Source organism: Lolium rigidum, chromosome 3 (genome assembly GCF_022539505.1).
Source record: "Lolium rigidum isolate FL_2022 chromosome 3, APGP_CSIRO_Lrig_0.1, whole genome shotgun sequence".
NCBI classification, from domain to species: Eukaryota; Viridiplantae; Streptophyta; class Magnoliopsida; order Poales; family Poaceae; genus Lolium; species Lolium rigidum.
Genome location: NC_061510.1, coordinates 117,205,144 through 117,220,072, shown reverse-complemented (window position 1 = coordinate 117,220,072; position 14,929 = coordinate 117,205,144). Strand labels below are relative to the sequence as shown.

The window sequence follows — 14,929 nt, the reverse complement described above, 5'->3', positions numbered from 1 at the left end:
CCATCTAGCTACTGCTATGGACCCATAGTCCAGGGGTGAACTACTCACACATCGATCCGGAGGCGATCATGGCAATGAAGAGACCTCCGGGAGATGATTCCCCTCTCCGGCAGGGTGCCGGAGGCGATCTCCTGAATCCCCCGAGATGGGATTGGCGGCGGCGGCGTCTCTGGAAGGTTTTCCGTATCGTGGCTCTCGGTACTGAGGGTTTCGCGACGAAAGCTTTAAGTAGGCGGAAGGGCAGGTCAAGGGGCGTCACGAGGGGCCCACACAACAGGCCGGCGCGGCCAGGGCTTGGGCCGCGCCGCCTTGTTGTGTCGCCACCTCGTGGCCCCACTTCGTTTCCTCTTCGGACTTCTGGAAGCTTCGTGCAAAAATAGGACCCTGGGCGTTGATTTCGTCCAATTCCGAGAATATTTCCTTACTAGGATTTCTGAAACCAAAAACAGCAGAAAAACAACAATCGGCTCTTCGGCATCTCGTCAATAGGTTAGTGCCGGAAAATGCATAATAATGACATATAATGTGTATAAAACATGTGAGTATCATCATAAAAGTAGCATGGAACATAAGAAATTATAGATACGTTTGGGACGTATCACGCTCCGTGACGGTGTAATTTTTGCACGGCTACGTGGTTATCCGAAGGTGGTGATGGAGACCGACTGCCTGGAGGTTGTTTGCCTCTGGAACAATCGCCGTGACAACCGTTCTGTCGTGGCACCCATTCTACAAGAAGTTGGAGAGCTAGTAGAGTACTTTAGTTTCTTTTCGATTCGGTCTTGTACCTATATCGGCAAATAATTCGGCCCACCTCTCGTGCTAAGCTAGCTTGCACTTTGATGGTGACTAGTAGCTGGCTAGATTGTATCCCAGACTTCCTTAAGATCAGCATTATTGCTGATTCGGCGGGAGCTGCTTTAGTTGAATAAAAGCTCTCTGAATTCCCCGCAAAAAAAAGTGGTTCGTAGTTGATCAAATGAGGGGCATTTTGGCAATGCAAGAAGAAAAAAGAATCCCTGAAAGGGCATCTTCCTCTTCCGAGTGAATTTGGGGTGATTGATGACTTCAAATGCACATTTATATTATAGCTAGTTTTAATAAAAGTAAAAAAAGTAAGAGTATTGAATTATGGAGAAATATTTGTTTAAGGTCATTATGCCCCTCATCCATGTATATCAAAGGATACTTATAAGCTACCATTGAATCCAAGCAAGAGTGTTTTAAAGAGAATTGTTGTGCGTAGAGTAATAGCTGAAAAGTAAGTAAACAGGAAACACAATCACCATGTAAATAGTAATGAAACTTAACTAAGGTGAAATGTTCCGGGAGAATGTAGGTTCCACCTCTATCATTGATTTTACTCATGATTAGGATAAATCTATTTCTTCCTTCGTAACATGTGTGAGGGATAGTTCCATAAAAATAAGATCACATAAAGTAATCTGTTATTTTATTCTGAATAACCACTATGATAAACCTAAGCAAGTCACTCTGATCTCTCATAATTAAGGGTTTCTCCATAGATATTGATGTGACCTTTGTGAATCTCTCCTTAGCCCCTTTGACCACATGAATAGCATGCTGATACTTTATGTCACGTAGCACTACCACATGTTCAAAGGTAATTCCCTCTCTAGTTCCAAAGTCAAATAGTACATGATTGATTTCACATAATATCTAGAGAGAAAACTAACACACAATCATGAATTAAAGTTATAAATCATATTCATTTCATATCATAATATTGCTAGGGTTTCTCCAGCTCCACGGAGGTCCCACATGGACCAAGTGGTGGTGCCCATGCCTACATGGGTCTAGGGCACCTGCCCCACAAGGCCCATGTGGCCAGCCCTAGAGGAAACCCTAAAGGGGGAGGAAACTTTAGGGGTAAGTTTTCTCTTCCCCCTTGGAAGCCGGCCCTACATAAGTTGGGAGCCCACCTTGGCCGCAGCGATGCCCTTATATAAGTAGAGGGGGTGCAGGGGAACTTCAACCCTAGCCACCATACCCCGTGATGCCTCTCTCTTCCTCCTCTCTTGCGCGTAGGCGAATCCCTGCCCGCGGGAATCTCCGCCATAGCCATCACCCATGTCGTGTTGTTGGATTGTAGATCCCATCTACCTATCCACCTATGCTTGATTGATAAAGAAGGATGAGACGTCGTTGTGTTGCATGTGTGCATAACTCGGAGGCGTAGTTCGTTGTGGCGTTGATCGGATTGGATCGCGAGGAGAATGACTACACCAACCACATCATTAATGCTTCCAGTTAGCAATCTATAAGGGTATGTACATCTTGGTATTTTCCCCTTTTCTTGCATATTCATAGATTGGGTCTTGGATCTTGGATCTTTCTCAATTTGATCTTGAATTCATTCGCATCTCGTAGTACTTTTTGTCTATTATGTTGTGAATTCGTTCAATACAAGTCTAGAACCTTTTGTAGTTTCCCCGCTATCTATGTATCTACCTTGAACATAAACAAGTTGTCTTAACAACAAAAAAGGCGAATAAAAGCTTACAGTGCCACCTTTAGTCTATGGAGCTTTGATGAAAAACTGTGTTTTAAGAGGCATGAAATGCTCTGTCTTCTGCTAACAAGAAGAGGGTGATACTGGGTCGCCCAGCCTCACCCCTCGAGAGGGTATAAACTATTCCAGCTTGCCTCCATTGAAAGCACCCCAGAAAGAAACTATGGTAACCAAACGCATCACCATTTCAACCCAAAACTTGTGAAAGCCAAGTTTGATCATAATAGCCTCAAGATAGCTCCACTCCAGTCGACCGCGCATTCTTTTTCATATCAAGCTTAATCGCACAACAATGGTTCTTCTTTCCTCGGTTCCGCTTCATAAAGTGGTGGCGTCATTAGCGGTAATAATGTTGTCTATGATTAACCTCCCTAGTATAAATGTTGACTGTTACTCCGAGATTATATCCGGGAGGCAAACTGAAAGGACGAGATGTCGCCTAAAGGGGGGTGAATAGGCTTTTTAAAAACTCTTACGGATTTGGCTTGTAAGAATGCAGAATTAAACTAATATTTATTTTACAAGCACAAACCCTAAATATGCTAGGCTCACCTAAGTGCAACAACAACTAGAGCTAAGCAAGATAGGCACAAGATATATGTAGCACAAGTGATAGCAAGATATATGTACTTCAAGCACGATGGCTATCACAGGGAAGGTAAGTTCGGGTATAGAAATAACCGAGGCACGCGGAGACGAAGATGTATTCCCGTGTTCCCTTCCTTTGCAAGAAGGTACGTCACGTTTGGAGGGGTGGAGGTCCCACAAAGGATTCCCCAACGCCACGAAGGCTCACTCTATTCTCCGAGCCTATATATCCCACGAAGGAATAGCCCTTTCCTTATGGATAGGTTTTCCTCCACTCCGGAGATGGCAAGCTCCACAACCACTTCACAAGCTCCACGAAGGAGAAGCCCGGACCCCTTCACAATCTTCCACGAAGAGGTCACCGGGACACCAACCAAGCCAACTAGGAGGTCACCCTCCAAGAGTAACAAGCTCATGGTCTCTCACTCGAACTAATCGTGGTGGAGAGCTCAACACTATGCAATGATGCAAAGCAAGAACACTAGAGGTGTTCAAATCCTTCACACTCAAATCCCACCAAAGCAATAGATGCTAGGATGAGATTAGAGAGGAAGAATGAAGGAGGAAATCAACAAATGACTCCAAGATCTAGATCCCAAGAGTTCCCCTCACTTAGAGGAGGAATGGATTGGAGGAGGTTGTAGATCTAGATCTCCTCTTTCAGATCCCCCAACAATATGCAATAATCATATGAGGGAAGGGAGAGGAAACAAGCTCAAGAGGTTCAAAAATGGTGGTCAAGAATAAGCTCAAGAACCCTAGAAAACTGTTGGGGAAGAATAACTACTATACTAAACCTTAACACATCCGATTTTTCTCAGAATTTTGGTTTACTTTGGTGATTATGCCGTTTGCTAACACATGTACTTTGGTACATCCAGTTGATTTCGTGTACACGTATGGGGACATCTTGCTTTCTTTTTGAGTTTGCCTCTGTCTACTTCGCTATTTGGTGCGTTCGGTCCGTGTGTCTAGCCTTTTTCGTCCTGTTACCGTGGGTCCGGAGTGTCTCCTACCGCTGTTTTTTAGAGAACCGCTTTGACCAGCCCTCGATTTTCTCCCCGCACTTCCTCTCTCCCCATTATCTCCACCGTCTCAAACTCCATTCTTGCCCCAAGGCTGCTGCCCTCCTCCCCCTCCCTGGCCATGTCCGGCGCCGCCGCCTCCTCCTTTTCCGTTTCCGCACCACCGCAGTGCTCGGCCGCGCCCCTATGTGCTAGAGGCTAGGGTTCAGCACGGTGGGCATGGCGACCGCATCTGCCGCAACGGACGATGTCCGGCAGCCGTGCAGGCCGAGTTCGGGCGCGCAGCTGTGCTCCGGATCCAAGAACCGGGCCCGAAGCCGCCGGTGGTGATCGTGCACGAGTGGCCGAGCACGCTGAGCGCCCACGTCGTGGAGGTCCGTCGCAGCTTTCGCGCGGCGCGGACGCCGTGGCGCGCTGGTTCTAGGCGCGTATGTGCGCGTCACAGAAGTCGTGCTCTGCGAGGAGCTCTAGCTGCTCGAGCTCCGGGGCACGGCCGTGATCCTAGGATTGGCAGGACGCTTCTTCCCTCCCTCTGCCTCGCCAGCGGGCGTGGTGGTGTTCCTGGACAGGCTGCGGGGCGCCATGCTGGGTGGTGGCCTCGTCGAGGGAGGGCTTGTGGCCGCAGGGTCGATTGTGGTCATGGTGGCCACGTTCGATCGGTTGCCGCTACCGAAGGGTATGGCGTGGCGATGGCCTGCCGCTGCATCAGCAGTCCGATACCAGGTGTTCCCACCGCACAAAGGAAAAACGCGAATCGACCAGCCCCACCGTTACCCTGGTCTCGCCGTGCCCGTGTAGTGGCTTTAGTTTCTTGGCGGCGGATGCGTCGGCGGCGTCCCTCTATGGTGAGTCTCTCGGCGCAGCCCTGCACGCAGGTTCACTCCTCTGGTAGGATATGGACCAAACCATCCGCGGGTTCGTACGCCTCCTCTCGCTGACTCTGTCATTCTGCGCAAGCGGCCGCAGAAGCAGGGAAACGAGGCCTTGCTTGACTCCGTCCTCAAGCCAAGCAGCGGACGAATCAGGGGATCTCACCGAGGCCTAGGCGGCGAGCAGCAGAGGGTTGAGGGAGAACTGGAGAAGGGGATCCCAATTAGGCCTGTCGCACCGGGCAGGTCCTCCAGCTTCCCAGCAGCCGCCTCCTCCCCCAGGTTCACTTTCCCCTCCCCTTCACTTTTTCCCTGCAAAAAAGATCAATCATTCTCGCATAGAGCAGGGGCAGCATAGCAAAACAAATCAGACATTCACGATTTAGTGTGGTCAACATTAGCTAGCTTCCAACTGATAGTGTTTTGTTTTCTTCTAATATGATTATTGACAAAATCCCAACCTTTCTGAAGTGCTTTCACTTAGTTGGCCAGATCAAATTGAATAACGTGAACTGTTGGATGCCGAGGCCTAGATCATTTTTGCTGCATCACTGGCACAACATCCGTGCTCTGCTTCCAAGCTCGCCAATTTCGACACTGAAGTCTGCAACATCGATGATGAACTACCAGGTCACGTCTACCTACAACAGTGGAGCACGGCCTCGAAAGAAACCTCGGTAATTTTTTCATAGAGGATTATAGATTTTAGCTATCTCTTTAAGATTAAACCAAGCTAAGTCAATCACCTTCCGAAGTTATTCTGTACTTCCCTCTTCCACGTACCAATTTCTATACATTATGTATTTCAGTTCTACAGCTGATAATTCTGTACACACTGTATATCAAGTCTGCAGCAAATAATTTTTTTTCACTTCAATCGTTTCTATCCATATATGAGATCCTATGAAAGAACATGAACTGACATAGTTGTCATTTTCTTACACCTCTATTGCAACAGGTCGCTATTAAGTTGACATCAACTTATAGCTTGCAACACGTTCCAGTGGCCAGGGAATGGCTGTATACGATGTGTTTGACTTTGATCCATAGCTTTCAGTAAATCAAATGAAGAACATGCCATGACACTTGATTTTCAGTAAGAACTAAGAACTAAGCTGAGTACTGACACCAATATTTCCTTGCTTGCTTATGATGGATTTGCTATGCTCTGCTATAGTGCCATTGTTTTGATTCTTGGATTCTTGATGTGAGCCTAGACCAAATGTTCCTCCACCTTCGGCTGAATCATTTATTCTTACAAAAGAAGGTAATCATAGAAGCTCTTTAATATTAATGGAAGCTTGATGAAAAATTATGTTATGTATTTTAAACTCTTGAAATGTCAATGCTATTTTTAGGTCCTACTGAAGTTATGGGTTAACTCAAGCACCACAAAATCATAATACCATTGTCTTGCATGGTCAAGAACTGATGACCTTGAGGACCAACAGCATCAGTCGTAGTAATCATCCTAAAGCGACTGTTCATAAGCCTATGATGTGGTCACCAGCCCCCAACATTTAATAGAATAATGCGCTAATGTCTAACTAGAGGTCCTCTATGGATGATTGGATGCAGCCGGGAATACCTGAAACTGAGTTTAAGGATGTCAATTCTGTTAATCATTAATCTTTTGGTGATTGCCTGGGCTATTTTATGTAGACCTTTGATGGGGCCGCTAACTGTCTTAGTTCATTCAAAACCCAGTTCTAGGTTGATGCGAGCAAAAGAATTATTCAAGTACTTGAGTTATCGAGAACAGTTGATTCGTGAACTGGCAGGTCTTATTTTATTGTAAGTAGTGTCAAAACTTTCTGGGAGGTTATGTAGTTGATGCTTTGGCGTGTATGTCTAAATAAATGGCTCCTGAGTTGAGGAATATATTGATTTTTTCTGCAGTATCAATATTGTTTTTCTGCATCACAAAAAGCTCTTTTTATCTTAGTGGAAACTTCATGAAAAATACATAGCTAGCCTGGCTCTCGGCGCAGCGGCTGGTTGGTCATCTCTGTGTGCCCGGCTTGCTGGCCCTGCGGGATACCCTGACCGACGCCCCACTAGCACGGGTAGAGAGGCTAGGTATTTTTTTACCTAAGTCGGCGCATCGGCGGTTGCATCGAGGACCCTCCGTGTCAGTTCGTGGGATACCCACACTACGTCGCGTGCCATCTTCGGCATGCTGTTTTGTGCCATGGGCTTGACCAGGAGGCATCTGGTGCAGACTAGGCTGAGCAAGTATCAGTTTTATGGAATTCTTTTTCCAAGGTATGCCAATTTTGTTTCCATTAAGAACCATCCGTTGCCCCTACTATGCTTGAGACACCTTATGATATTTATGTGAACTACTGTAGTGTCTACATATTTTCAAATAACTTGCCAATTTGATCAGCAGTTCAGACTCGGGGTGCTTTATTGCATTCAAAGGATGTTTGAGGAAAAGTTATGTCCGCAGGATGTATATAATAGCTCTAGGTGCCAGTGGCCAAATGCAGCAACATAGCCAAGGTATTTTGTTCAATAATTAGCACTGCTATTTAACAAGCAGCATATTCCTTTCTCATTTTTATCTGGCCCGCATTTGTACTCATGGCCCGTAGACCATGATATCAGTAGATGCCCTCCAAAAGCACAACTTCACTCTAATGGTGCCAAGTCTATTATCTCTTTTGTCCAGGTTGTAACTGGTCCTACACATAAATGCTTGGAGATATCTCAAGATCAACCAAAAAATAGGAACTTACTTCCCCATAGTAAATTAGTCGACACCACTGCTCACATCTACCTGTGTTTTTCTTTCAGACTTTTTACTAATCAGTCGGCACTAATATGACATGAATATTTTATATTTGGTAGGCTCCTTCTATTTTACCGCATGGCATATTCAAAAACAGTTAAATAAGTGATTTGAGATTCAGTATATGTTCTTCTCTTCAGTTAGTTCTCAAAGAAGGGGCAGATAGATGATTTTTTCTTCAGGTTGTGCATTTTTTTTACTTGCTAAAAACCATCCTCAGTTCAAACATGAATACAAAAATAAGCTATTTACCTAATTTTTGTGCCACCTCATTGCTCGCTACATGTACTACCATACCATTTTTTTCTTTCAATCCGCAGCCATATATTTCAGATTCTTTTATTTAATTTAGAAAATATAATGAAGTAAGGCATTTAGAATATTGAGCAGGCATTGATCCTTGGTTGGATGAGATGACTGGGTGGCTGCATGTAGATTTGAGAATGGACGCTCAGGTGTGTTATTGCTCACAAGCGAGAAGTTAACAAGTAGGACTAGCTAAATCACTATAACATTTGTGTTTTGACTTCTACATATGACCTACCTTTTGGAAGATTTTAAGTTGATAGTTAAATTGTATTTCCTCAATCACTACTTAAATCATACATGGTAAAAAATAATCTTGAATATATTTGACTAATTGGATCTTCACAACGGCGGGAAGAAGCACGAACATCTTTGCAATGGCTAGAAAAGGCATGGATGTCGAGTGGGTAGAATGGATTTACAGGGCTGTTGCCGATTTGTTGAGATTTTGGAAGTAAATCATTCTAAGATGAACACTAAGAATATGATCGAAGACAAGAATTTGCCCATAATTGTTGCAACCCTGCGGCTCTGATTCTTTGCCCTTCTCGGAGGCCACGGCTCCGGAGTTCAGACTCTCAAAATCACAGTCCACTTTACCGCATCGTATCTGATCAAGTTTCTCAGGTAGTGCCACCTGCTTCCTTTTCCATCTTTTTTTTATCGTTTCTTTCCATGTGAAGGACCAGCCTCCGCTGATGCAGCTGGGCAACCTGTGCCAGTGGTGTTCCCAGTCAGATGCACTACTGCCTCCTTAATCATCTCCCCTTCTGACTTTCCCGTACCATTTCTGTGGTCAGCAAAGATCCCCTATTTTTTTAAAAAAATCTCTCTTATTTGATTTGGTGTTTGTTAACTGAAGCTTCATCTTCTCTTCTTAACTTAAAAGTGCTTATGAGTAGCAATAAGAATAAAACCTGAATAAAAAGTACCCACCACGTATTTTCCATTGCACAATAGTGAGCAAACACAGTTAACTTTGTGGCACCACTTTATCTTTTCTTGCACAATGAGTTAACTTTGTGGCACCACTTCATCTTTTTCGCCTAATATAGATATCTGTCACACATATTCTGGTTCCTGAGGTAAGATTTCCGAGCAGTTTATCTTCTTATTTTCCATTTCTGTTGTTGGCTGTAAGAGAGGAATAGTTATGCCTTCCCCAATATCAAATGCGTATTATTTATCTTTTTACTCATTTTATGCTTCCTTTATATAAATAAACATTCCTTTATATAAATAAACATTTTATAATGAAAAAAAGATTACTTCTCATAGGTGTCCTTCCAAGTTTATATAGCTGTTGTGCTTATTGAGATTTCTTTTGTGCACTGAAATATTGCCTTTGGTGTCAAGTTCCAATGCTTCCAGGCTTTATGATTCGTGCTAATATTTCTCAATATGTTTTTGAATTACCTCACCATACTGTGTTTATTCTGGAATTTGTAGGTTATTTTCATGCCAAAGCGCTAGACGTTGACGGCCTACAGTCTGCTACACATAGCACACAAGAAGATAAAGAGTTGTGCCTTCCCGACACCGTTTAGTTCTTCCTTTGAAGGTACAACATCCGGGTCAATATAGTGAACTGTGTCCATAAATCCTTCGGCTCTGATCTGGCACTACGGTGAATAAATACTCCACAGACCATGGCACCCAAAGCAGCGGAGAAAAGCTGCACTGCTCACCGTTATGTAAGTATCATTGCATTCAACGCTCCACTCTGCCTACCGAACTGCTGCGTTTCGTTGGTTTCTACCCGTTGTTGTTGCACATGCAAGCACGCCGGCCGTGTATCAAAGCCGATGCAAGATCTGCAGCATTTATGCACCTAGCAAAGAAAGCCCCAGATATGGGGCGACCAGCGTCCCTCCTGGCTTCTCCCCTTCGGATCGGCTTGCCAAACAAAAAGGGGAAAAGGCCCATGGAAGACAGGGTTGACAACACATCCCAAGGGCACAGCTAGGAGGCAAGGTAGGCCTCCAGTGGTCCGATTTTTGCCAGATATCCAGCTACACCGCTGCTTCAAGAGAGGTATCACCTAACATCCTCACGACCTGGTAGAGATACCATCAGCATTTGAGCAGCACATCCTCGACAGAATGGAGGGGCACGATCTACATCGACCATGGGTAGTCTAATTTTGCTGAACATCATAGCTACAATGACAGTCTGTCGGCAACAATGGTGAGGAAAAGAGATCAGCCACATTTTATAAGCTGCTTCATGGAGTCAGTAGAGTGTTAGTATATTAGCCATCACCGAGCTATTCGTTTTTTCTTCTGCTTTTGCTTACTGGGTCACACTTTTTTTGCTGAACCACCTGTTTAACAGCATGATGTTCTTAATTGTTTTAATTATATATCATTGACTATAGTGACACTACTAAGACCCGTAAGTATGTTGATCAGACTATCTTGGCCTACTATGCTCATTATATGGATTACCTGTCGGGTGTCTCTCTTCAGTCAGATTTCATTTGTATAGGATCTACTTATGATTCTTTCGCTCTATTAGTGGTCGTGATATGAATGTGTTCTCTGTAATTACTTCAGACCAGACGCGCAACTCACCTAGCTAAATATGCATGCAGTATCAAATAGAGCTAATACACTCCTCCAACTTATAATCCGGCGCGGCGTGCCGCCGCGCCATCATTTGCTAGTACCCTTTTATAGCCAAACGAAATATGACCGTTTGGGGCAGATCCAGGAGTTTTTCGTGCAGCCTGGCAGGATGGCCTGGCAAACCGGGCCAAAACTGGGCTAGGGACCGGGCGGCCATGACAGCCCCCTGGAAACCGTCCGGTTGGCACAGGTGTGGGAGCCAGTCTGTGCCGGACAAGCCGGTGAGACAGCCGGCGCCACCGGGCCAAATATGAAAACATGGTTTACAAAAACCATGATAACTTTTGCATCTGAACTCCGATTTCGATGATCTTGAGCTTGTTGGAATCAGAACAATAAGCCCTACAACTTTATGCATAGAAACATCATTGTCCACCCATGGAGAAAAAACCATAAGATGAATGTTTTGACCTATCTATAAAAGAGACACCGGTAAAACCTCCAAGCTCGAAAACGCAATAGAAGATGCATATGGATTCCGTTTTCGATGAACTTGGGCTTGTTGTAAAGCTAGCAACAAGCTCAAGAACCTCACACGGAGAAACACCAAGAAGCAACAAGATTTATGGAATGCAAAGCATGCAAAGGGTTGATCTCCCTAAGATGATGTGATCAAGTTACCCAACCGAAAGCCCCTCTTGATAGTGCGGCTATGTATCCTATAACCTGGTCTCCCAACAACCACCTTGAGACCGGTAAAAGGAAAACCTAGCAAGGCTATACCTTTTCCTTGCGCATCCCGCTTGATCTTGATGATAACTTTTCAAGCTTCACTCAAGCCGGAATGCCTCACTTGATCATTGTTGCTTCGTGAAGACTCACAAATGCTCCCCCATACACCATGATGGGAAAGCTCCATTTATGCACATCTTCACATGTCCATTATCACCAAATGGACGACCAGCTTCAAGCATATGACCCTCTTGAGATGCTCAACTTGAACTTGCCCAACTCAACCTTAATGACGATCACCACTTGATGTCATCCTCTCATGGACTATATGTGATCTCACTTTTGATGCATGCCCATGGAAAGATACCTAACCCATATAGACAACACAAGGGCACATATATGATGGGTTAGTTCATCAAGCATAATTGACAAGGCTTACCATACCACATGACTTCACGTGGCACATTCTTCATGCTTCATGTGTTGACCAAACTTGAATCTATTTTTCACTCTTTGTATTGGTCAACCTTGTATCTTCTCACGCTCTATCATACTATCTTGAGGTGTACATAGAATTCTTCATTTGGTTGCATGCTCTAAACCTTAGTCAATCATAGCTCAACTTATGAAACTATCATGACATCGACTTAGAGCCATAACTTGAATTCTTCACTTGGAGTCAACCACTCAAGATCTTGATCATTCATTGCTTATCACATAAGCTAGAGCATGACTAATATTGAGTTGCACATAATAACTCCATCTTCATTTCTTCTTCTTGATCATATCACATATATATCTTCAAATCGATGATCTTGATGCCAATACACAAGGTATATCTTTATCTGCATGGCATCCATACTTGAATCCAATACATGAAATACAAGTAGTACCTATGGAATATTCCTTCATATAAACTCAATGAAAATATTAGTCCATAGGGGTTGTCACTAATTACCAAAACCACACATAGGGGCAATATACCCTTACAAAAACCTTCAACATATTCGCCATGACCTTGGAAGCGATCTTGTATACGATGTTGCATAAGTTGATTGGCCTGAACTAACGCAATAAAGGTCTAGTTGATATTCACATGTCATCTTCACCTTTTTAACATTTGTAGGGCTGCCGAAGTGACATCTTCCCCACACAAACCCCAATGGGTTGAAAAACCTTCCGATCTCGGGGATTTTGTTGGAAACATCTGAGAAATAGCATATGTTACCTCTTTTGCTTTAAAATATTTTATGAGCATTTCATTTATTTATATCGTGAGTTTGACAGGGATGGCACCCAAAACCTCATACATGCACGCACTCCTTCCGAGCGGTATAGGTTATCATAGAAGCCCCGTGTCAAATCAGGCATCACCTTATCGTCCTCTGTGAATACTCCATCCTGACACTTGAATTTACTGATCTATTACTTCGTTCTCTGGCTCGATTAAAGATTTTTTTTTCAAGGTGGAGGCTCGGCTAAAGATGAAAAAACGCTTGTTCTTATCACCCTTAAAAAGCCATTGTACTTGCGATCGTTGACGCCACGTTACCTCATCGTGCTGGTACAGCTCAAGGAGTTGATCAGTTGATGGTGTACATTGGTCTCCTCATGAGAGGGACCCTAGGTCCGCTCGTAGGAAAGCCAAACCGGTATTGAGGTGCTTGATTTCCCTTTGGATGTGTACTAAAATTTCAGTCCTCCACTTCTTTAGTGACTCCGAGCACATTTTTTTAAAAATACTGTACTAAGTCTTTTCTCTTTAATTTTGAAAATTTACAAAAATAATAGAGCATCGAATTGGCCCAAGCCGACATGTACTAATTGGCCAAGCCGAAGACAATAGACTTGTCGTCCTTACCGTGGGCGTAGACAGCGGAACGTGCCAACGGGTAAACAAGGCGAGACTGGCGTCCACAACGAGGCACACAGAATCCAGATCTGCGACCCCTATCCCCCAAAAAATTGAGGCCCATCTGTCAGCCTCCCGCCCGGTACCTTGTAAACGATCGGCACGACGCGTGACACCACCACCAGTCCACCAGCAAAACCACGGCCAGCCGCAATCTAATCCGGCGCCGCCAAAACGCCCCACGAAGCCGCGGAATGGAGGCCATCCTCGCGCGCGGTCGCAGTCACAGCGCAACATATAAACCCCCGGCGCCCTGAGTCCATCGTCTCTATCCAAAATTTCATTCTGCTCGCACGCACCGATTGCATAGACACGCGTAAAGCATTCAGGAGAGGTAAGAGAGATGGATCCAGCTCCAGCTGAGGGCCGGCGGGTACTGGTTGCCGTGGACGAGGGCGACGAGAGCGCCCACGCCCTGCGGTGGTGCCTCGCCAACTTCGCCGCGCGCGGCGACACCGTCCTCCTGCTCTACGTCAGGGCGCCGCCGCCCACCTACTCCGTGCTCGACGCCACCGGTACGTACCTTCGTCGATACATATCACCCTCGCCTCTGCTTCTGCTTCTGCTCTTTCGGCGGCATCGAGAGCTGACGAGAGGCTGTGCCGCAAGCTCCTGTAGGACCGGCGGGCTACATGTTCGCCGAGGAGGCCACCGCCGCCGTCGACGGCTACAGCAAGCAGGTGGCGGACGCCGTGGTGGAGAAGGCGCAGAAGCTCTGCGCGCTCCACGGCAAGGAGAACGGCGAGATGAAGGTGGAGGTCAAGGTCTCGGTCGGGGACGCCAGGAGCGTCATCTGCGAGATGGTGGACAAGCTCGGAGCCGACGTGCTCGTCATGGGGAGCCATGGCTATGGCCTCTTCAAGAGGTAACCAGAATTACCAGAGTACTACTACTTCTGATTTCTGAACTATGGCAAACGCTAAACTATGCTGCTGCTGCAGTAAGATCAGCTGCCTGCTGAATCGATGATCACTTGCAGGCAGCAACTCTAATTTGTTTCAAACTTCAGTTTATCTTCAGTCAGAGTGGTGACAGAGGATTGCCGTTGGTTTTGCAGGGCTCTGCTTGGGAGCGTCAGCGATTACTGCGTCAGGAACGCCAACTGTCCCGTTCTCATCGTGAAGTCGTAACACGGTAACAGCATGGATGGATTGTTGTTTCTCCAGACATGATTAGCAACGATGCTTTTCTTTTCGGGCACTTTGCTTCTTTCGCCTGTATCCTTCCACTGGTGTCCAAGTTCTCCGGCGGGACGTCAGACGTGTATATACAGTGTTTTTGTATTATCTGTTCGATGATAAAATTTTACCGTTTTCTCACGTCGGTGTTGTCTTTGAAAAAGGGTCTCGTTCTCACTATGGCTCAGCGCGGGCGTGCTAGTTAGGGCATTTCCAACAGGTTGAAAGGTTGAAATAGTCGAAATTGATCGCATCTGTTTGCACCGGGTGCCCCAGCGACACGACGCACTTCTTTTTTGGTTTTGCATTCTTTCAACATAAACGTAATTTACATAGTGAATAAAGAAAAATATAAATATAAATAATAAAAGGCGCAAGTACCGCCTAGCTTACTCCTCGTCGTCGTCGAGCACGACGAATTTCGG

The 14,929-nt window shown here is 45.3% G+C and overlaps 1 protein-coding gene, 1 long non-coding RNA gene and 1 pseudogene across 8 annotated transcripts; all 3 read left to right on the top strand.

Annotated features, from left to right (window-relative positions):
* The first annotated feature begins 3,173 nt into the window (after window positions 1-3,173).
* Window positions 3,174-4,944, top strand: LOC124695404 (annotated as a pseudogene).
* A 241-nt stretch (window positions 4,945-5,185) lies between these two features.
* LOC124702213 lies at window positions 5,186-10,561 on the top strand. Of its 7 annotated transcripts, none has more exons than XR_007002384.1 (4): window positions 5,186-5,297; window positions 5,508-5,692; window positions 5,974-7,520; window positions 9,565-10,561. It is a non-coding gene; the product is annotated as an uncharacterized LOC124702213 (long non-coding RNA). The 7 variants fall into 7 exon arrangements; XR_007002385.1 differs by having other exon boundaries at window positions 5,192-5,297; window positions 5,500-5,692; XR_007002390.1 differs by lacking the exon at window positions 5,186-5,297 and having other exon boundaries at window positions 5,315-5,692; window positions 5,974-6,111; window positions 6,193-7,520.
* A 3,108-nt stretch (window positions 10,562-13,669) lies between these two features.
* On the top strand, window positions 13,670-14,629 carry LOC124698067 (universal stress protein PHOS32-like). The gene is made up of 3 exons (XM_047230592.1): window positions 13,670-13,841; window positions 13,945-14,191; window positions 14,384-14,629. Exons 1-3 carry the CDS (start codon window positions 13,670-13,672, stop codon window positions 14,454-14,456), a joined length of 492 nt encoding a protein of 163 aa, XP_047086548.1. The 3' UTR covers window positions 14,457-14,629.
* The last annotated feature ends 300 nt before the right edge of the window (window positions 14,630-14,929 follow it).